At 50.7% G+C, this 21,655-nt stretch overlaps 1 protein-coding gene across 1 annotated transcript in view; it reads right to left on the bottom strand.

Moving 5' to 3' along the window:
* NUCB1 (nucleobindin 1) overlaps positions 1–19,646 on the bottom strand; it is a 21,267-nt gene extending 1,621 nt beyond the window's left edge. The window contains exons 1-9 of the mRNA XM_082606695.1: positions 19,466–19,646; positions 18,944–19,080; positions 16,005–16,112; positions 13,129–13,261; positions 8,846–8,949; positions 5,983–6,168; positions 5,622–5,712; positions 335–393; positions 1–53 (exon numbers count right to left, since the gene is read on the bottom strand). Of these exons, the coding sequence (XP_082462821.1) occupies positions 1–53; positions 335–393; positions 5,622–5,712; positions 5,983–6,168; positions 8,846–8,949; positions 13,129–13,261; positions 16,005–16,112; positions 18,944–19,069 (860 nt within the window). The 5' untranslated portion in view covers positions 19,070–19,080; positions 19,466–19,646. The remainder of the gene's footprint in view (positions 54–334; positions 394–5,621; positions 5,713–5,982; positions 6,169–8,845; positions 8,950–13,128; positions 13,262–16,004; positions 16,113–18,943; positions 19,081–19,465) is intronic.
* Positions 19,647–21,655: the final 2,009 nt, after the last annotated feature.

Below are 21,655 nucleotides of genomic sequence, written 5' to 3'. Positions count from 1 at the left end.
TCCATCTCCCGCATGTCATCTTCCTCGTTCTTTGGGTCATACACCTTCTCCAGCTGCAGGGTCAAGCAAAAAGCAGGATGTACTGAGAGGTCCAGGGCAAGCTCCTTCCCAGGCTACCCCACCTCCTATAACACACACAGACAACTTCAACTCCCATCAGTCCTTGGGACACCCTGCCACTCCTGGCAGCCTCTTTTTGCCTCAGGGGCTGCTGGGAGTTGTAGTTTCCCCCCTGAACTCACATCCAGGGGGACCTGAGGGGACGACTAGGATCCTGAGGGGACACGTCGCTGACCTGGGCATCCTCTGCGCCCATGGCTTCCAAGATACTCACCTCCTTGGTGAAGAGGGCCTCCAGCTCCTGCTCATCCAGGACACCATCACTGTTGATATCTGAGGAAGAGACAACAAGGTGTCTTGGGGGACTGAAGACGGAGTGGGTCAAGTTCCTAAGTGACCTGTTGGAGAAGGAATTCTGGGCTGATGCGAGGTCTGTTCTCAGCGGATAGGTAACAACGGGTCTCCGACAGTAGGATGGTGGCCTTCAGGCTTCAGTGCCCCATTGGCCCGTTGCTAAGACAGCCCTTTCCCTATCAGGGTCCCGAGACTCCATTGGGACCATACTTGGGCCCACTGTCATGCAGAATGACTTGATCTCTAGCTCCCAGTGACCTGGGCACAGGATCAGCCCTTTGCCCAGGATACAGGGGTGTCAGGGGCATCTCCCAGAGAACCAGCCCAGGACTGACTCTGATCACCAAAGAATCCTCTCCCTGCCAATCAGACTCCTCCGCCACATGCACCTTGCTCACTGCCTTCGCCTACTCTGCTCACTCAGATCAGCACCCACACTGGTCCCAGGGAGGCAGCCAGGAACCCTGACCTTGCAAATCCAATGGTTAAGCTTTAGCCTGCGCCTTACTTGACTTTCTGCCTTTGGCTCTCAGAACATCATCCTCTCCTCCCCAGCTGCCCTTATTTTCCTTCACTGGCCCTGTCCTCTTCCTGACCTCTACGGGTGGTGTAGGGGACGGGGACAATGACTTCTTCCCTATTAAATATTCAGATCTGTCCAATATGGTTGCCACTAACCACATGGGCTGTTTAAAATTTAAATTGATTAATATTAAATAAGATTAAAATTTCAGTTTATCAGTCCTACTTGCTACATGGCAAGCACTCAATAGCCACATATGGCTGGTGGCCGCCATACTGGGCAGCAGAGAACATCCTTACAGAAACAGTTCTACTGGCAAGACTTCCTTAGATGGGCTCCTCCAGTCCCTCATCTTTAACGCCATCTGCAAGCTGCCTCCATACCTGAATACACAACTGCCCACTCTCCATCTCCACATAAATGTCTAATAGACATCTCTAGCTTGACATGGACAGACCCAGTTCCCAATCTTCCCTGCCAAACACGCTTGCCCTCCTCTCTCCATCCTTCCAGTTGCTCAGGCCAAATACCTTGGAGTCACCCTTGATTCTCTTGTCCCATTACAATCCTCATCAAGTCCATCCTCAAGTCCTACCAGCTTGACCTTCAAGACAAATCCAGAATATGACCACTCTTCCCTACTTCCACCGTCCAGTCACCAGCATCTCATGCCTCCTAACTAGGGTCCTGGCTCTGGCCCTGGCCCCTACAGCCTGTCCTCAACACAGCACCTAGACGGATCCTGCCAACCCTTAAAGCAGATGGGGTCAGTTCCTCTGCTCAAAATCCTTTTGCTGTGTCTCACCCGAGACAGAATAAAATCCAAATTCCTTACCCTGGCTGTAGGGTGGCTGTTACCTCCCTAGCAGTCTTTCTTATCATTCTTCTTTTCTGTTTTTGGCTGTGTTTGTGGGATCTTAGTTCCCTGACCAGAGATTGAACCCGTGCCCTCGGCAGTGAAAGTACAGAGTGCTAACCACTGGACCGCCAGGGAATTCCTTTTTATTTTTAAAATTTTTTTTACACTTAACAATGGTTAAATTGGTAATTTTTAAACAAAATAAATTTATTTATTTATTTATTTATGGCTGCATTGGGTCTTCGTTGCTGTGCGCGGGCTTTCTCTAGTTGTGGTGAGCAGCGGCTACTCTTTGTTGCAGTGCGTGGGCTTCTCATTGTGGTGGCTTCTCTTGTTGTGGAGCATGGGCTCTAGGCGCGCGGGCTTCAGTATTTGTGGCTCACGGGCTCTAGAGCACAGGCTCAGTAGTCGTGGCGCACGGGCTTAGTTGCTCCACGGCATGTGGTATCTTCCCGGACCAGGGCTCAAACCTGTGTCCCCTGCATTGGTAGGCAGACTCTTAACCACTGCGCCACCAGGGAAGTCCGGTAATTTTTACTTATTTTTTTTTGTATAGTTGCTTTACACTATTGTGTTAGTTTCTACTGTACAGCAAAGTGAATCAGCTATACGTATACATATATCCCCTCTTTTTTGGATCTCCTTCCCATTTAGGTCACCACAGAGCACTGAGTAGAGTTCCCTGTGCTGTACAGTTCTCATTAGTTCTCATTAGTTATCTATTTTATACATAGTATCAATAGTGTATATATGTCAATCCCAATCTCCCAATTCATCCCATGCCCCCCAGAAATTCCCTTTCTTATCATTCTTCTCTTCAAGCATTCAGCTCCAGTGACCTTGGAAACCCACCAAGTTCATTCTCCCCTGCGTGTGCTTGCTATGCCCCCCATCTAGACAAATATCTTCGAGGCTCACCCCCTCACTTCACTGAGGTCTTGGTTCAAATGTCATCTCTCTTGAGCGGTGCTGTCCAATCCAGCGGCCACTAGCCACATGGGGCAAATGAAATTTAAATGAGTAACAATCAAATACAATGAAAGATTCGTTTTCTTGACATTATGCTAAGTGAAATAAACCAGTCACAAAAAAGACAAATACTCTACAATTCCACTTATATGAGGTAGCTAGAAGAGTCAAATTCATAGACAAAAGAGAATAGAGGTTACCAGGGGATGTGGGAGGGGTCATGGGGAGTTGATGATTAATACAGAGTTTCAGTTTTGTTTTTTGTTTTTTTTTTTGCAGTACGCGGGCCTCTCACTGTAGTGGCCTCTCCCGTTGCGGAGCACAGGCTCAGGACGCGCAGGCTCAGCGGCCATGGCTCACGGGCCCAGCTGCTCCGCGGCATGTGGGATCTTCCCGGACCGGGGCACAAACGCGTGTCCCCTGCATCAGCAGGCGGACTCTCAACCACTGTGCCACCAGGGAAGCCTGAGTTTCAGTCTTGCAAGGATGAAAAGACTGTTGCACAATAATGTGAGTATGCTTAACACTACTGATAGGTACACTTAAAAATGGCTAAGGGCTTCCCTGGTGGCGCAGTGGTTGAGAGTCTGCCTGCCGATGCAGGGGACACGGGTTCGTGCCCCAGTCCGGGAAGATCCCACATCCCACGGAACGGCTGGACCCATGAGCCATGGCCGCTGAGCCTGCACGTCTGGAGCCTGTGCTCCACAACGGGAGAGGCCACAACAGTGAGAGGCCCATGTACCGCAAAAAAAGTCTAAGATGGTAGATTTTATGTCAAGTGTATTTTACCACAATTACAAATTTTAAAAAATTTAATTGATCAGAGGCTTCCCTGGTGGTACAGCCATTAAGAATCTGCCTGCCAATGCAGGGGACATGGGTTTGAGCCCTGGTCTGGGAAGATCCCACATGCTGCAGAGCAACTAAGCCCGTGTGCCACAACTACTGGGCCCGCGTGCTACAACTACTGAAGCCCACACGTCTAGAGCCCGTGCTCCACAACAAGAGAAGCCACCGCTACGAGAAGTCCGCGCACTGCAACATAGAGTAGCCCCTGCTCAATGCAGCTAGAGAAAGTGCGCACGCAGCAATGAAGACCCAACGCAGCCAAAAATAAATAAATTAAATAAACTAAAAAAATTTTTAATTGATTAAAAAAATTCAATTTCTTAGTTGTAAAACCCACATTTCAAGTGCTTAATTAATAATAATAGCCACATGGGAACTAATAAGAACCTACTGTATAGCACAGGGAACTCTACTCAATACTCTATAATGACCTATATGGGAAAAAAATCTAAAAAAGACTGGATATATGTATATGCATAACTGATTCACTTTGCTGTATAGCAGAAACTAACACAACACTGTAAATCAACTATACTCCAATAAAAATTAATGAAAAAAAAAGAGCAAATAATGCTGGGCTAATAAATTCATTTTTTTTTTTTTTAAAAAAGGGACTTCCTTGGTGGTCCACTGGTTAGTTAGGACTCTGCACTTCCAATGCAGGGGGCACAGGTTCGATCCCTGGTCGGGGAACTAAGATCCCACATGCCATGCTGTACAGCCAAAAAAGAAAAAGAAGAAGAAGAAAAAAAGCCAAATGGGGCTGGTGGCTGCTGTATTGGACAACACAGCTGCAGAACACTTCCATCAGCATAGGAAGTTCTATTGGACAGTGCTGGTCTAGCAAAAATCTTTCCAGACCAGGCTATATAAAATCATCATTCTAGACCTTTAATCCCACTTCCTCCTTTCCATGGTAATGTGACTACCTGATCATCTACTATAGAACCTACTTCACTGATTCTAAGATGCACTTTTTTCTCCCCATATTTTATGATCCATAAAATTGAGAGGCATCTTATCATCGATGATGTGTTAGTTTAATGGGCAGTTTATGTAAACTTCAAGTGTTCAAGTGTTCATCTTATGTTCCAATGGTCACTTAGATTCACTGAACTACAGAATTATCTGTTTGCCTGATCACTGGCTCTGTGATGCCAGGGGGACTTTCTTTTGTTCACAGCTGTATACACAGGGTCTCCGTGAAGCTTGGTTCTTAGAGGTCTCTTCGTAAACATTTGCTGAATGAATGAATCAGACCCTGCTAAGCTCTGGTGACAGGCTATAGCATTTGGTTCGGGTTCCTGGGCACACCTGAGGGGGCCTGGCAAAAAGTGGTATCAGGGGAATTCCCTGGTGATCCAGCAGTTAGGACTCCGCACTTTTGCTGCCGAGGGCCCCAGTTCAGTCCCTGGTCGGGGAACTAAGCTCCCGCAAGTCGCACGGTGCAAAAAAAAAAAAAAAAAAAAATAGTAGTGACATCGGGACATAAGACCCAGATTCAGAGCAAAACGCCTGGCATTTGGAGATTGGAATTAGAGGCTGGACATAGAGGTGATGTTTCCAGACAGGAAGAAAATGAAGGGGACCATGTCCCTGAATCACCATGGAGAAGGGGCTTCCCGGGTCCGTGGAGGCCTGGTTACTAGGGAGCAACCCCTGCTTAGTGATAGGGCCCCCAGAAGTGACCGGGGCTTCTGGGCTGCCGTGGGAGGGGGGCCCAGGCCTAGCCAAGCCTGGTTTGCTCAGTTAGGGACACCAGTCAGTTCTTAGAACCCAGAGGCCTGGTGTATCCCAGAAAAAAGGACGAGCTCTTCCATGGAAGACCGTATTCCCAACAACAGGGACGGATAGGGCCTTCTAGACCACCAGGGGAGAGGGGCTCAGACCTCTTTGGCCTCCCTAAGCCCCGTGAGTTAGGGAGACCCCTTCTTAGCATTCAGACCCCAGAAAGGTCAGAGCCTCAGCATTAGCCTGGGTCTTGGGACTCCCTCTCCACCTTACCATGCAGTATGAAGAAGGTCTTGGGGTTAAACCTGTTGGGGTCCAATCCATCCAGTTCCTCCCACACCTCCTTCAACTGGGCTTGGCTGCCCTGTGGAAGGGAGAGCCGGGGGCTCATGAGCAAGAGGTTTGGGTCCCATAGGATAAAGCTAGAGAACACTTTACCCCCCATCCCTCAAATGTCATTCCCCTCAAGCAAGAAAACTACAACTCCCAGCAGTCCCTTGAGGTAGCTGGGTATATTAAAAGGGGCCTTTTGCCTCAAGGTCTGCTGGGAGTTGTAGTTTTTCAGCTACTTCCTTGTGGAGCTTGGAAAGTTGGACATGGTTGGGGCGGGGTAGGCATGCATGGGGGTCCTTACAGGCACATTGACTTTGGGGTGTTCTCGGTGCCGGCGTTGTTGCTCTTCTAGCTTCCTCTCTGCCTCCTTTCGCTGCTCCTCTCCCAGGGACTCCAGATAACGGCGTCTTTCGTGTTCCTTGAGCATCTCGTAGCGTTTGAACTCTTCATGATGGGCTGCGTCGTACTGGGCAAGGTCCCGGGTGGCCTGGGGAAAGGCAGACGGTCACTATCACCTCACTTCTATGCCCAGCCCCTAATTCCAAACTCCGAACGCCAGGCCTTTGGCTCTGAACTTGGCCCAACTTCCACGTGTGCTGGGTCTTATGTCCCGATGTCACTTTTGTCCCATAATAGATAGCCTCCTCTCTTCGGTCAAAAGACGAGGATGGTTACACAATAGCAACTTTTTTGTTTGTTTGTTTGTTTTTTGTGGTACGCGGGCCTCTCACTGCTGTGGCCTCTCCCATTGCGGAGCACAGGCTCCGGATGCGCAGGCTCATCGGCCGTGGCTCACGGGCCCAGCCGCTCCGCGGCATGTGGGATCTTCCCGGACCGGGGCACGAACCCATGTCCCCTGCATCGGCAGGCGGACTCTCAACCACTGCGCCACCAGGGAAGCCCCACAATAGCAACTTTAACTCACTTCTTTCAAGTCCTCCACAATCTCAAGATCTTGGAGGAATAAATAATAAGGAACAGCACATAAGGTGACTTAATATGGAAAGCAGTACAGCTAGGGGGTAAACAACATGAGGTCTCTAATTATTCTGCCCAGGGTTCAAATCTAGGCTCTGCCATGTGAACAAATCCCGCTAGCTGTGTGACCTTGGGCAAGTTACTCATTCTCTCTGTGCCTCAGTTTCTGCCTCTGGAAAATGGTGATAACAATACTATACTGGGTTGTATAGGGTCCCCCCAGAATTCATGTGCACCCAGAACCTCAGAATGTGACTTTACTTGAAAACAGGATCTTTGCAGATGTAATTAGCTAAGATGAGGTCCTACTGGATTAGGGTGGGCCCTAATTCTAATGACTAGTGTCTTTACAAGAAGAAGGCTACAGAGAAGACACAGAGAGGCACAGGGAGAATGCCATGTGATGGTGGAGGTAGAGACTGGAGTGATGTGTCTACAAGCCAAGGAATGCTGGCAACCCCCAGAAGCTGGAAGAGGCAAGAAGCAGATGCCTCTAAGGAAACCTTGGTTTTGGCCCAGTGATACCGATTTTCAACTTCTGGCCTCCAGAACTGTGAGAGGACAGCTTTCTGTTGTCTTAAGTCACTGAATCTGTGGTAATTTGTTATATGGCAGCAATAGAAAACCAATACAACTGTTGTGTGGGGAACAGACGGAGGTTCTTAACCTGGGGTGACTGCGGTCCCCAGGGGACAGCAGTCAATGTTTGAAGATATCGTTGGTTGTCACAACTAGGGGAGGTCTACTGGCTTCTAGTGGGTGGAGGCCAGGGATGCTGCTAAACATCATACAATGCACAAACTGCCCCCAGAGCAAAGAATTATCCAGCCCCAAGTGTCAAGAGTGCCGAGTTGAGAAACTCTGCTGTTGAGTGTGGAAGGCAGAAGCAAGGAGCCCATCTCTGGGGTTGAGACCAGGAGAATGACAGAGCGGCTGCAGGAAAGCGAACAGTTTCTGGAATGTTCTGGAAATAAGCGGCAGAACCATCTCTCGGGGACGAAGGTCAGGCATGGACTCAGTCAAATGGCTGCTATTATCTTCGTGGCCACTAGATGGAGCTCCAGTCAGCCAGAAAAGCAGGCTGAGGCTCAAGTCAGGCAGAGAGAGGTAGGTTCTGTCCTGGGGGTGCTGGGGAGCTACAGAAGGGATGTGAGCAGGGAAGAGGCAGGGGCAGACCTGAGCATCCCCTGCCACTCCCCAACCCCGAACTTGGCCTTCCCCACGAGGCAGAGTTGTAGATGCTACTTCTCACATGAAGACTACATTTGTTCCTGTGCTGCTCTAACAAATTATTTTTTATCGTGGCTTAACACACACTCATCATCTTACAGCATGGAGGCCAGGGTCTGAAATCAGTTTCACTGGGCTGCAATTAGAGTGTTGGCAGAGACGTGCTCTTTCTGGAGACTCTAGGAGAGGACCCTCTTCTTTGCCTTTTCCAGTTTCTAGAGCTGCATACGTGCCTGTGGCCCCTTCATCCATCTTCAAAGTCAGCAGCAGAGCCACCTTGCTTTGGTCGTCACACTGCCGCCCTCTACTGTAGTCAGATCTCCCTCTGCTTCCCTCTTTTTAAATTTTATGTTATGTTATGTTATTTATTAATTTCTTTGGCCATACCACATGGCTTGTAGGATCTCAGTTCCCCAACCAGGGACTGAACCTGGGCCTTGGCAGTGAAAGCCCAGAATCCTAACCACTAGGCAACCAGGGAACTCCCTGCATCCGTCTTACAAGCACCCTTGTGATGACACTTAGGGCCCACCTGGATAACCCAGGCTCATCCCCCCCATCTCAAGCTCCTCAGCTTACTCACAACTGCAAAGTCTGTTTTGCCACATCAGGTCACAGAGCCAGAGGTTCCGCAGACAGCATGTGACGTCTTTTGAGGGGCTATTATTCTGCCTACAGCAAGGACACAGAGGGAATTCCTGCCTCCAGTCACAGGGGAGGGATTTGAATCCAGGTGTGAGTGGAGCCAACCCCCGGACCCCGACACACACGCACACAACTCGGCTTTCCTGTAGAGAATCTGGGGAAGGTTTTTAGGCACAACCAGCCCTTCTGCAGCCGCTGGCCTCAGAGAACACCAGGCAGGGGTGAGTGGTCTCACATCCCAGCCTCTGCTCCCTTCTCCCCCTCTACAAAGCTTCCCTCGGTCCTCTGCCCCCAGGTCCCCCTCAACCTACTGTCTGGATCAGCAGCTCCAGGTCCCGGGCCTCGAATGTGTGCTGATTCTGAGGGTCCAGGTGTTCAAACTGCTTCAGGAGGCTCAGGTGATCCAACTGTACATCTGGATGAGAGGGAAGACGGGGTTGGTGGTGGGGGGGGAATGAACAACTCATGGAACGTTCTTTCTTTCAAAATCCCTATCCTGCGGGAATTCCCTGGCAGTCCAGTGTAGGACTCAGTGCTTCCACTGCCGGGGGCTCCGGTTCGATCCCTGGTTGGGAAACTAAGATCCCACAAGCCATGTAGCACGGCAAAAAAACCCAAACAAAAATCAAACAAACAAAAACTATCCTGGGCTGGATGTGCTCTAAAGGTGGTCACAGAGGGCACAGGAGAAGCCCACAGAGGATGGCTTGAATGAGCCTGGAGCAATCAGGGAGGGCTTCCTGGAGGAGGTGATGCCACAACTGAGTCTGATGCTGAAAATAATAATAACCATGATGATAACCAACATGTATCAAACATGTACTATGTGCCAGGCCCTGCTCTAAACATATTAAATATATTAATGCATTTACTTTTCACAAAAATCTCACATAGGTTCTGTGATTATCCCATTTTATGGATGTGAAAACTGAGGCCCAGAGAGGGGAACTGACGTCTAGGTCACCATCTAGGAAGAGGCAGAGTGAGGATTAGTTGGGCTCCAGAGCACGTGACACTTAATTCTGTTATGGGTTGAAGTGCGTGCCCCCAAATTCACAGGGAGGTTGATAGCCCCCAGTATCTCAGAATGTGACCTTATTTGGAGAGAGGGGCTTTACAGAGGTGATCAAGTTAAAACGAGGTCATGAGGATGAGCCCTAATCCCATATGACAGGAGTCCTTATAAAAAGAGAAAATTTGGACACAGAGACACACACAGAGGGAAGACAATGTGAATAGACATGGCGGGGGCGGGTAGGGGGGGAGTGGCCATCTCCAAATCAAAGAGAAAGACCCAGAACAGATTCTCCCACACAGCCCTCAGAAGGAACCACCCCCTGCTGACACCTTGATTTTTGACTTCTGCCTTCCAGAACTGTGAGACAATCAATGCCTATTGTTTAAGCCACCCTGTGGTACTTTGTTACAGAAGCCCTAGCAAAGTAATGCAGCCTCCTTGTACGAGAGTTTTCCGGCAGAGAGGGAGAGAGCAGGACACACTTGGCACCCACTCATCCACTGGACACACATCTTGAGAGGCCTCCTGGGGGCCCCCATGTGAATCAGACCCAGGCCTGAGCCTCCAGTGGCTCCTGGGCTGGTGGGCGTGAAAGGTACACACAGGCAGCTGGAATGCAGGTGACTCAGGCTGTAGTGGCGGCAGCTCTGGGCCTGGGTGCGCCCAGAGGAGGGACAGACCCAGGAGACACACACAGATCAAGTCTCATAATTTGTTACTCATGCCACAGATATGTGCTGAGCCGTACTCTGGGCCCGACCCTGTGCCTAGCACTGTGGACACAGCAGGAACCAGACAGGTGAGTAAGGGACAAACACACGACCACAAAGGACTCAAACAAATGGAAGACTCTTCACGCAGGATTGTCAGGGCAGGACGAGGGAGGCGACATCTGGGCTGAGACCGAAGCTCCATTGGCCATGCCAAGAGCCCTGAGAAAGAATGTCACAGGCAAAAGTCCCAAGGTGAGAAAGATGTGTCACCCTCTGTACTAAAAATGCTGATGCCAGAGGGTCGGGTGAGAGGGCACACATGTGAAGGGAGGGGCTGGGACGGGCATGGCAGGGCTCAGCTTGGCCTCCAACTAGCAAGGAGTGTGGACTTGATCCTGAGGGCACTGGGGAGCCATGGCTGGTTCTGAGCACAGGAGGGACAGGATTTGAACTGGGTGCTGTGATAGGCTGAATAAAGGCCCCCCCCACCAAGATGTCCACATCTGAATCCCTGGAACCTATGAATATGTGATCTCATGGGGCAAAAGGGACTTTGCAGATGTGATCAAATTAAGGATCTTGCGATGGGGAGATGATCCTGGATTAACTGGGGAAGGGGGCTAAATGTAACACTTGTAAGAGGGAAGCAGCAGGAGACCTGACTACAGAAGAATGCCATGTGATGACTGTAGAAAAACGCTATGCTGCTAGATTTGAAGAGGTTCCCAGCCTAGGAATGAAGCTTTGGAAGCTGGAAAAGGCAAGGAAACAGATTCCTCCCCACAGCACCTCCAGAACTAACAGAGCCCTGCTGACACCTTGATTTTGACCCAGTGAAACTGATTTTGGATTTCTGATCTCCAAAAGGTAAAGAGAATAAGTGTGTGTTGTTTTAAGCCACTAAGTTGTTGCTGATTTGTTACAGTGGCCACAGGAAATGAATCCAGATATTAACAGGATTCTGTTAAGAATGGCTGTTCTACGGGAAATCGTGGGAAAAGCAAGGGCGGCGGCAGGGTGCCCAGGGAGGAGGAGACTGCGCTGATCCAAGTGGAACCCAGTGACAGCAATGGATGTGGAGAGAAGGAGTCAGATTCTGGAGATTCCTGAGTTGTTGAAGGGACGAAAGTTGAAGTACATAGCTTAGCGTATGGGATGTAATAAGCAACCAACTGATGGGAGGGATTCTTTCTCATTCATGACAAGGGAACATCCAGTTTACCAGAGATCAAGTCAGACTCCGAAACTGTAGTAATTAAAACAGCAAGACAGAGAAGGCATGGATGGTTATGCAGAAGGAGGCCGGAGACCATGCCCATCTGGTCACCTTAGAGCCCCAGCACCCTGCTCAGTGCCTGGCACAGAGTAGAACTCAAGACATACTTGATCAATGGATAAGAGGCAACAGATAGGAATGAAAACAAAGCTCAGCTCTCTTACTGACCCCTAGCACCATCTACCAACGTTCAGGGTCCCCATCTGTAACACAGGAGCCTCAAGGGGGTCAGGAGATGAAAGAAGCTGGAGGTAAATCTCAATAAAATAGGATTGTTCTTACACTTAGTGACGAGCCAAAAGGTGCCCCAGCAGTACCAGAATATCCCACAAAGCTACAATAAGTAAAACAGCATGGCCCATTGTAGCCAATGGATGCAAACAACACATATCCATCAATGGATGAATGGACAAACTAAATATGGTAGATCCAGACAAGGGAATATTACTTGGCCCTAAAAAGGAATAAAGCAGTGATACATGCTACAGTGTGGATGAACCTTGAAAATATTACACTAGAAGAAGCCAGACACAAAAGATCACTTATCATATGATTCCATCTATACAAAATGTCCATAATAGGCAAATTTATAGAGACAGAAAGTAGGTTGCCAGGGGTGCAGGGGCGAATAGAGGGGTAATAGTTACATGGTCTAGCGATTCTTTTTGGAGTGATAAAAGTGTTCTAAAATTGACTTTGATAATAGTTGCACATACCTGTGAATATACTAATCACTGAACTGTACACTTCAATTGGGTAAATTGTTTGGTATACGAATCATATCTCAATAAAGTCATTTAAAAGGAATAGCATGGTCTAGACGCATGCTCCAAGAAACTATATCTAGGAATGTTAGAAATAAGATGGGATCTTGGAATTTAAATCCACTCAAATCTCCCTCTTCTAGGCACATTTTTTTTTTCTTTTCTTTCTTTGTTTTTCTTTTTTAGCCATACAATTAGACTATAAAATATAGCCTCACATATAAATGCCAGGAAATTAGAATCATTCTAGTGGGGGAGAGAAAGAATAAGTAAGCCAGGAAAAATACAGTGTAACCTGTTGAACTTGCTGACTTTGATCACTGTACTATAGTATTGTAGGAGAACATTGTTGTTCTGAGAAAAATCACACTGAAATATTTAGGCCTAAAGGAACACGGTGTCTGCAAGGAACTCGCAAATGTGAACTACAGATAAATGGAGCAAACGTTAACAATGACAGAATCTGGGCTAAGGGTATTTGAGAGTGTTTGGTAGTATTCTTGCAACTTTTCTGTAAGTTTCAAGTGACATCAAAATTTTAAATGACCCTGATTTGTTAAAATAAAAATTAAAAACACATCAAAAACCACCCAAGCAACTAAGATGACTAACATCTCCCGAGTGATGTTAATAGTAGATTGTGCTAGGAAGAAAACTCGATCAATCTTCCATGCAGAGTTTACAGGGGTGGAGAGGATGAGGCCCCAGTTGGCTCCACCTGCCAAAATCACCTGGAGGCCGGGGAGGGAGGCTGCCCCATGACCCCTAACGTCGCCAGCTCCACCCACCCCACCGGCCCTGCCCACCCCACTGGCCTGCTTACTGGGCTCCTGCTGGGCATCCATCTTGGCCTTGAGCAGCATCCGCAGCCTGGACACCTCCTGCCGCTTGAGTTCATCCAGTTTGGTGCGGACATGGTGGCTGACGAAGTCCAGCTCCCGGCTCAGCTTCCCGCTCTGCCCAGGAGAGAGGGGACACAAACCAGGCTGCCCTCTCTGGAGCCTTCTACCAGCTTTCTGATGCCTCCTGGGGCCCCCCAGGGGCCCCGAGACAAGATTCCAGCCCCTCAGCCTGGCATTGGAGGCCCTTCTTATTTCCCGTCACTCATCAGATCATGCTCATGGCTCACGGCTCTTTCCCACTTCTAGGCCTTTACACATGCCGGTCCCTCTGCCTGGGATTCTCCCTGTCACTGCTTTCCAAGCCTAACCAGGTCCTCACACTCCTTCAAAACTCAAAGCATACTGTGTAGCACAGGGAACTCTATTCAATATCCTATGATGAACCATAATGGAAAAGAATAGGAAAAAGAATACATATATGTGTAACTGAGTCACTTTGCTGTACAGAAGAAATTAACACAACATTGTAAACCAACTATATCTCAATAAAATTAAAACAGACAAGCAAAATAAACTCAAAGCAGATGGCACCTCCCTTGGAAGAATCCCCGACAACCCCCTTGACGCCACCACACACACACACACACACACACACACACACACTCACACGTGCTGAGCAGGGTGCCTTCTCTGAGTTACCTCTATCATCTCTTTGGATTATGTCTGTTTCTCAATTGTGCTGACCCCACCCCTCGCCTTCTCACAGTCCCCCACCCCCGTGGCTCCCCAATGCCCACAGGACCGGATCCCTGGGCCTCACACTGAAGGTCCCGCAAGATCCTGCATCTGCCCGTGCCTCCCCCTCCTCCCTGCCGTCCCGCTCCAGCCCCATCCCTCTGTCTTTGTGTCCGTTATAAGGCGCCACCAGCAGACAGCTGAAGGTGCCAGATGCTCCACTGGTACACACAGTGTTGCCGTTGAAACGTCGCCTTCCCCCCCAACCCCCGTTTCAACTTTTACACCAAACACTCCCACTCAGAATTCAAACCTCACTCGGGAGGATCTGTTCCCTAGAAGCTTTCTCTCACTGTCAGACGGACTGGGTCCCTCCTCCAGGCTACCCCAGCACCCTGCACTGTCTCAGATGGCTTTCTCAGCCACTTGTTTGGGTCTCTCCAGCCTGCAGGGGGCATGGCCTTTGCAGAGGCGGCAGGACAAAGGGGCCACAGTGCCAGTCATGTTAACCTCAACCAGTCAGGCACCTACGATGAGTCAAGTCCTGCGCTGGACTCACTGAGTCCGTCCTCTAATCCTGACCACAACCCCATTTTATAGATGAACAAACTGAGGCTCAGGAGGAGAAGCCCCTGGCCCAAGGTTCCTCAGACAGTGGGGATAGGAGGCCAGTTTCCAGCCTGGTGACACAGGTGGGGTCATGTCTCCCCAGAGTGAGAGTCCTGGGGCCTGGGTTCAAATCCCAGTCCTGGCATCACTGCACTGCGTGACCCCAGCACACTGTTTCCCTACTCTGGACCTCAAAAATGGGGCTGAGATTATCACCACCAGTGACAAGGACAACTGACCTTTACTGAAGGCTGATGACAGGCTGGACCAAAGCCTCAAAGTGGGGATTATCGCTGATTCACACAACCCCACCCCCATCTCCCCGCAACAGAGAAAGTGCTGCATGAGCCTCCCCGTTTTCTGAGAAGGCAACTAAGGCACAGAGGGGTGTGACCACTTGCACAGAAGAGCGTGAGGTGGAGCTGGGATTGGAACCTGCCACTGTCCCACTTCAGAACCTGCCTGCCTACGTGGCCACTGTTTCTGATGTCATTTCCCACTTGTATGACCTTGGACAAGCTGGATGGCCTCTAGGGCCTCCGTTTCCTCAGCTGGGCAGTGGGATGGGCTTGGCTCAGCAGTCTCTAGTTATGCCCATCCATTGTCGGGGGCCAGGTGGATGGGGATGGACAAGAGCCCAAGGAATGCTGGGAGGTTTTGGGGAGAGCAGGGCTGCCCTCCTCCCATCAGTCCCAGGCCCTGGGGCTTCCTCTGGGCCAAGGTGTTTGGAGAACTCGGGGTGGATCCCCCAGGTGGGATGTTCCAACATGCACCCGAATGGGGAGGGAAGTCTAGGTGGGGTTGGGTGGTGGCAGGCAGTGTTGTCTCCTCATGGCGTGTGTGTGTGTGTGTGTGTGTGTGTGTGTGTGTGTGTCAGCATCCTTTCCGAGGAACACTGCTTGGGGGATGGGGTGGGATGTGGGCTCTGGGCTCAGTCAGTCCAGGGATTGAGACCCAGGCCTCCAGGAAGGACAAACACTGCTACTAGGGCCTCAGTGTCCACCTCTGTAAAATGGGGAGAATCACAGCTCCTCTAGAGGCCTAACATGAGAGTTAGAGATGATGTGAGTGATGACAGCATCTCCCGTGTTTCGAATTCTTCCTGTGTAGAGAGCACTATGCTGAGAACTCGCAGAACCAGCCCTCAAATTGCGCTTACTGAGAATGGCCACTGTGCACATCCATGCCTTTTACACGTCTTACCTCGGATAGTCCTATGATGCAGGTTCTATTATTACCCCCATTTTACAGACGGGGAAACTGAGGCACAGTGAAGGGAGGCCACACAGCTGGTAGAGCTGATACTGGGAGGCATGTACCATCCACATCCACACTTAACCACACATTCTGTCTTCCCCAGATCCCTTCCCAGCTATGTGACCCCGAGAAGTGACTTCTCCCCAGTCTCAGTTTTGTGATGCCTGGAAGGTTCCCCTTTAGGGAACCTGGTCCGTTCTGGAATTCTGCCCTCTGAGCATGCATGCCCTCCCAGTGTGCTCGCACCCAGCCACACCTTGATGTCCTCAGCATTGGCGGCCTGCAGCTTTTCCCGGAAGTGCCCGTCCGTCTCCAGCACGTTGATGACTTCCTGGAGGTACCGGTGGTAGTACAGGCCTGTGTCCTGAGGCAACAAGAATGAACATAGTAGCCTCAGCCCTGGTCCCTCTCTGGTTCTTCCCTGCAGGTAGGACCCAGGCTCTGCTCCCCTGGGCACCTGCTGAGGGACCCAGAGATCAGCCCCCAACCCTGAGCAGGAGGCCTGCCCCATGGGATAAAGGCTCTAGAGCCAGCAGAGGCTGGTTGCTCTGTCATCCCCGGCAAATTGCCTGATCCTCCGGGCCACAGCTCTTACCTCTTCCCAGGTCTGTAGTGGAGATGAAATGAAAATCACAAGGGTAAACACCCAGCCCAACACTGCCCATAGAGCGGACACACTGGTATTTGTTGGAAAGCAGTGAAACGTACACTCATTCATTCAACAAGCATGCAACGAGCCCCTACCATGTGCCAGGCACTGTTCTATAGGGCACAGCAAGTGAACAAGACAGACAAAACTCCCTGGGCTCCTGGTCCTAGCCCTGCCACGTGTAGCTGGCTGGCACTTTCCTCTGCCTGGGCCTCACTCTTCCATTTGTAAAATAGGCAATAAATTTCTTACCTCTCAGAGCTGTGGTGAAAAGTAAGAGATAAAAAGCCTGGCACCAAAAAAAAAAAAAAGCCTGGCACCATGGCAAGGCTTTAGAAGATACTCAGTCTACTATAGCTATCATTACATTTGCTGAGGAACACACCACAGGTGGTAAATGGGCGCCGATCACCCAGCTATGGCGCTGCGGGTGTACTAATCTCCTATTGCTGCTGTAACAAAGTATCACAAACTTAAGTGGCTTAGAGTAATAAAAGTTTATTCTCTTAGAGTTCTGGGGGTCAGAAGTCCAAAATGGTTCAGCAGAGCTGAGCTTATTTTGGAGACTTTAGGGAACAATCTGCTTCCTTGCCTTTTCCAGCTTCTAAAGGCTGCCTACACTCCTGGGTTTGTGGCCTTGCATCACTCTGACCTCTGCTTACATCATCCCATCGCTTCTGACACTGACTTTCTTGCCTGGCTCTTATATGGAACCCTTGTGATTACATTGGGCTCACTTGGATAAGCCAGGATAATTTCTCCACCTAACTCAATCACACGTGCAAACACTCTTTTGCCATATATTCATAGGTTCTGGGGATTAGGGCACGGACATCTTTGGGGGCCGTCATTCAGCCAAACACAGTGGGCTGGAATCCCAAATCTGCCAATTACTAGCTATGTGACCTTGTTCGGACTGCTAGGATGCCTAGTTAAATTTAAATTTCAGATAAAACAATGAATAACTTTCAGTATATTATACTAATGATTATTCATTGTTTATCTGAAACCCACTCAATTTTAACTGAGTGTCCTGCGTCTTTATTTGCTAAGTCTGGCAATCTTAGTCCTTGGGCAAGTTACTTAACGTCTCTGTGCCTCAGTTTCCGTACCTGTAAAGTAAGGTGAGTATCCACCTCATAGGGACTGTTGTGAGGATTAGAGCAGTTAATATATTTAAATATTTAACTCGGCACTTAGTAAGAGCTGTCAATGTTATTATGATTGTTGTTATTGACATTTTTTTTCTTTGGTGGTATGCGGGCCTCTCACTGTTGTGGCCTCTCCAGCTGCGGAGCACAGGCTCCGGACACACAGGCTCAGCGGCCATGGCTCACGGGCCCAGCCGCTCCGCGGCATGTGGGATCTTCCCAGACCGGGGCACTAACCCGTGTCCCCGGCATTGGCAGGCGGACTCTCAACCACTGCGCCACCAGGGAAGCCTTTTTTTGTTGTTGTTGTTATTGACATTTATAACACTCTAGTAGCTTCAGAATAAAGAAAGTCTCCACCATGGCCCACAAGGCCCCGTGGGATCTCTCCCTGTTCTTCCTCTGACCTCATCTCCCCCTCGCTCGCTCTGTTTCAGCCACACTGGCCTCCTGTAAGTCCATCTACTCACTGTGCTCTCCTCCACCACGCAGCCTTTGCCCAGGCTTTTCCTTTTGCCTGGAATATTCTTCCCCGTACTTCAGATCTTAGCTCAAATGGCCCTTCCTTCCTCCCTGACCATCACCCCTGGTGTCCATTCTCAGAGGGCCCTGCCGTTTGTCTTCCCAGCAAACTAAGCTGGTCTGTGAGGGCAGGGAGCTTGTTCTAGCACTGTGCCTGGCTCCTAGAAGATGCTCAAGAAATGTGTGGAATGAATGAAAGGCAAGGGGACTCAAGCTGCCCTGTGTCAGCAAAGATGTCACGGAGCAAAGGCCTCACTTGCTGGGTGGGGACCTGTCATACAGGAGCATGGGATGATTTGTTCCAGAGACAGTGGTGTGTCCGTTCCTAGTGGGAGCTGTAGGATTCGGGCCACAAATCAGGGCACTGGCCTTGAGGATCTTTTCAAGTTCCAAATTCCCTAAGGCCACAGGTTTCATAGTGATCGATAAACACAAGTTGGAATAAATGAGCAGTTACCGTGCCCTATCATAATTTAAACTACAACTCCCATGAGCTCCATGATGTAACACCCCAGTTAACTAACACCACCTGCTCAAGATGCTACTGGGAAATGTAGTTTCTTTTTCCAGAGTCCTTCTTGAGGGGAGGGCGTCTTAAAAGAGCAAAGAGGTTTAGGTGGGGGTGGGGGGGTGATGCAGATTTTTCATCTAAAATCTGACCTGATTTTCCATATCTCAAAGTCAGGGGCTTAGAAATCTCACACACACACACACACACCCGCCCCCAAGTTTTTCACCACGTCAAAGCCCTGGGACGGCAAAGAATGGCAGGCAAATTCCAAGCCGCATCCCTAGCCAGCCAGGGGCCACGGAGGCACGGGAATTGTAGTACCACTGCAAACACCTGGCTGGCGAGCAGGGCAGGCCACTCACGGGGCTTTCGGTGGCGGGATTCTCCTCCTTGGGCGCCCCCCGCTCCAGGGGCACGGTCAGAATAGCGCGCAGCTGCAGCAGAAGTGACAAGAGAAGGAGGGCTGCACGGGGCCCAGCGGGAGGCATGGCGGCGTGGTCTGTGGGAGCGGAGAGGTGGAATAAGTCTGTCCCAAGCCGCCTTCTCCCCTGGACCCAGGAGTCTGGACTCCCGGCGCCGCTCCCCGCCCCCTTCCAAGGATCAAGACGCAAAGCGTCTCGTTTCTCGGGAGCCAGGATTCCGAGCCTCCAGCCTTTCCTTCCTCAGACCCAGGAGTCCTGGCTTCCAGCACCCTCTTCGCTTAGACTAGGAATCCGGGATCTCGACCCCTTCTTTCCCCAGGCCCAAAGGTCCAGAGCCCCAGCCTCCTCTTTTCCCAGGATCTGGAGGTACTGGTGTCCTCCGAGACTCAGTTTTCCAGCCCTCTGGTGCCCCGCTTCCCTTCTCCCCAGGACCCAAGAGTCCAGGACCCTCCAGCCCCTTACCTCTCCTTCACCGCAGAGGGCGTTTTCCTGGGCTAAGACCTCCGGTGTGTTCTCTGCGATTTCCCCCCTAGGCCACGCCCACTTTCCCCGCAGAGGATCCACTCTCAGCAGCCTGATTGGTCCGCGCTGGCTCCAGGTTTCGGGGCCCTGTCTAGCGGCCCCGCCCCTTGTCGAAGTCGCTGACCTTTTCTTGAAAGCCGAGCCTCCTTTCTCGGAAGCCCTACCTTTTGACGCCACATATCCTGCTCTTTTAGGCGAAAGAACGGAGACTTTCAAAGAGAACTACAACTCCCTGTTGGGCCGGGGGAAAATGAGTCAACTTCCGCGGGCATCTTGGCCTCTTCGCCTCATGGGAGTTGTAGTTTTCCCATTTATTTTCTCTCCTAGAAGTGGCTGTAAATTACAGATCGGTAGTAGTTGGCACAGGTCACGTTATAAGTTTCTTATATAAGAGAGAGGTGTAGAGCGAGCCTGCGATGCGGCCTCTGTCAGGTCCCTTTAAGGAACACCTGCATGCTCTTCCAATTCAGAACCCCTGGAGCAGGGCTGCCCGGCTACAGCACAGGCCAGGGGTCATTGCTTTGCTGGAAGTGGAACGTGGGGAGCCAGGAGGGAGGGGATTAGGGCAGGTCCCAGTGGGAATCCCCCCTCCCTCTAAGCCCTCTTTTTCCCCCCTGCTTACTTCCCAGAGACCCAGAGATTACATCACTGGTTCCCAAAGATAGGGTCAGGTATGTTTAGAAATTGGCCAGAGAGGCAAGGAACTGAGGTGTGAATGTGAAAAGCCTCTCCAGGCACGAGAGGAGGAAAAGGAGTCTCCAGGATCCTAGGCAGGTGGGTGCTGGGGGTCTAGGATCACTGGGGATGGGGTGTTTGGGGTCCAGAGTCCTGAGTTCTCATGCCTGGGTGAAGGAGGGAGGGAGGTATTTGGGGAAGAGAGAGCTGGACTCCTGATAGTGACAAAAGCTGGAAACAGGCTGCTGGGTCCCTAGCAAGTGTTGGTGCTGGAATTCGGGCTGCCTGGGTCAGGGGAAAATTTAAAGCTTAAGATCAGGTGTTGAAGGGAAGAGTCCATTGGGATGTTGGGTCTGGGTCCTGACTCCTCATTTTGCTTCTCCAGGATGTCTCAGGAGAATGACACATGGAAGAAGGAGTGAGTGGGGGAAATGAGATGGGCAGGGGTGGAGATGGGGGTGCAAGGGGGAACTCAAAGTTTGATTATGCCCACACCTACTCAGCTCTGGTCTCATAATGATGTTTGCAGGTTCAGCACCATTGGCCTTGCAGGAAGGGCCTGGGGGCTTGGATTTCTGGGTCCTACCTAAAGGGAGGAAGGTACAAATGAGGACTCCTGGGTCTGAAAGAGGAAGGGATGGGGGGTTTGTGCTGGGACAGGAGGGGCCTAGGATCTCTGACTCCTGGATTCTAGACAGGCCAGTGCTGTGAGAAAGAGCTTCAGAACTGGTGGAGCAGGCTCAGGTTCTGCCTCTTCTGTGTCCTCACAAGTGTTCAGAACCCTAAGTTGGGGAGGGGCTCTTGGGCAACCAGGGTGCCCTGCTTGCTGTCACTATGAACCTGCACCTCTCTCAGGGCCCTGGGGGATGAGTTTGCCGCCATGAGGCTGCAGAAGCTGGAGGAGCAGGTACTGTGCCCAGGAATCCTGCCACTCCCGACTCTTCCATCTTCCATACCTCCCCAGGAGCCCCACCCCCAGGACTTGCTCTGGGATTCCTGGTCCTCGTTGGTTCTCTCGGAGCCTCAAGTTTTGCAATTGGGAAATGAGAAAATAGGAATTTGGGATCCTCAAGAAGCAAACCTTGGTGACGAGACTCCAAAATTTCTAAGGATCAAGCGTTCTGGAGAGCAGGACTCCTAGGTCCTGGGGGAGGAGGGGCCTGGGAGCCAGGACTCCTGGATCTAAGGAAGGAGTTGCTGAGGGACTGAAGGCCTGGAACTCTCCCACCGATGCAGGACGCCCCTTGCCCCAGGCCCCCTTTCACCCATGTCTTCTGGTCCGGTTCCAACCCTCCCATTCCCGCCCATACACCCTTTTCCCGCAGCGGCGGCTGTTTGAGATGAAGCAGCGACGGAAGCGCCAAGAGCCCCTCATGGTTCAGGCCAATCCTGACGCTTCCGTGCGGCCCCGGCGACCGCGGCAGCGGGAGGAGCGCTTCTCGGGTGACAGCGGTG

Source organism: Mesoplodon mirus, assembly GCF_964341445.2.
Source record: "Mesoplodon mirus genome assembly, chromosome: 19".
NCBI classification, from domain to species: domain Eukaryota; kingdom Metazoa; phylum Chordata; class Mammalia; order Artiodactyla; family Ziphiidae; genus Mesoplodon; species Mesoplodon mirus.
Note: the sequence above shows the minus strand (reverse complement) of the source record. Positions and strands in the feature narration are given on the sequence as shown.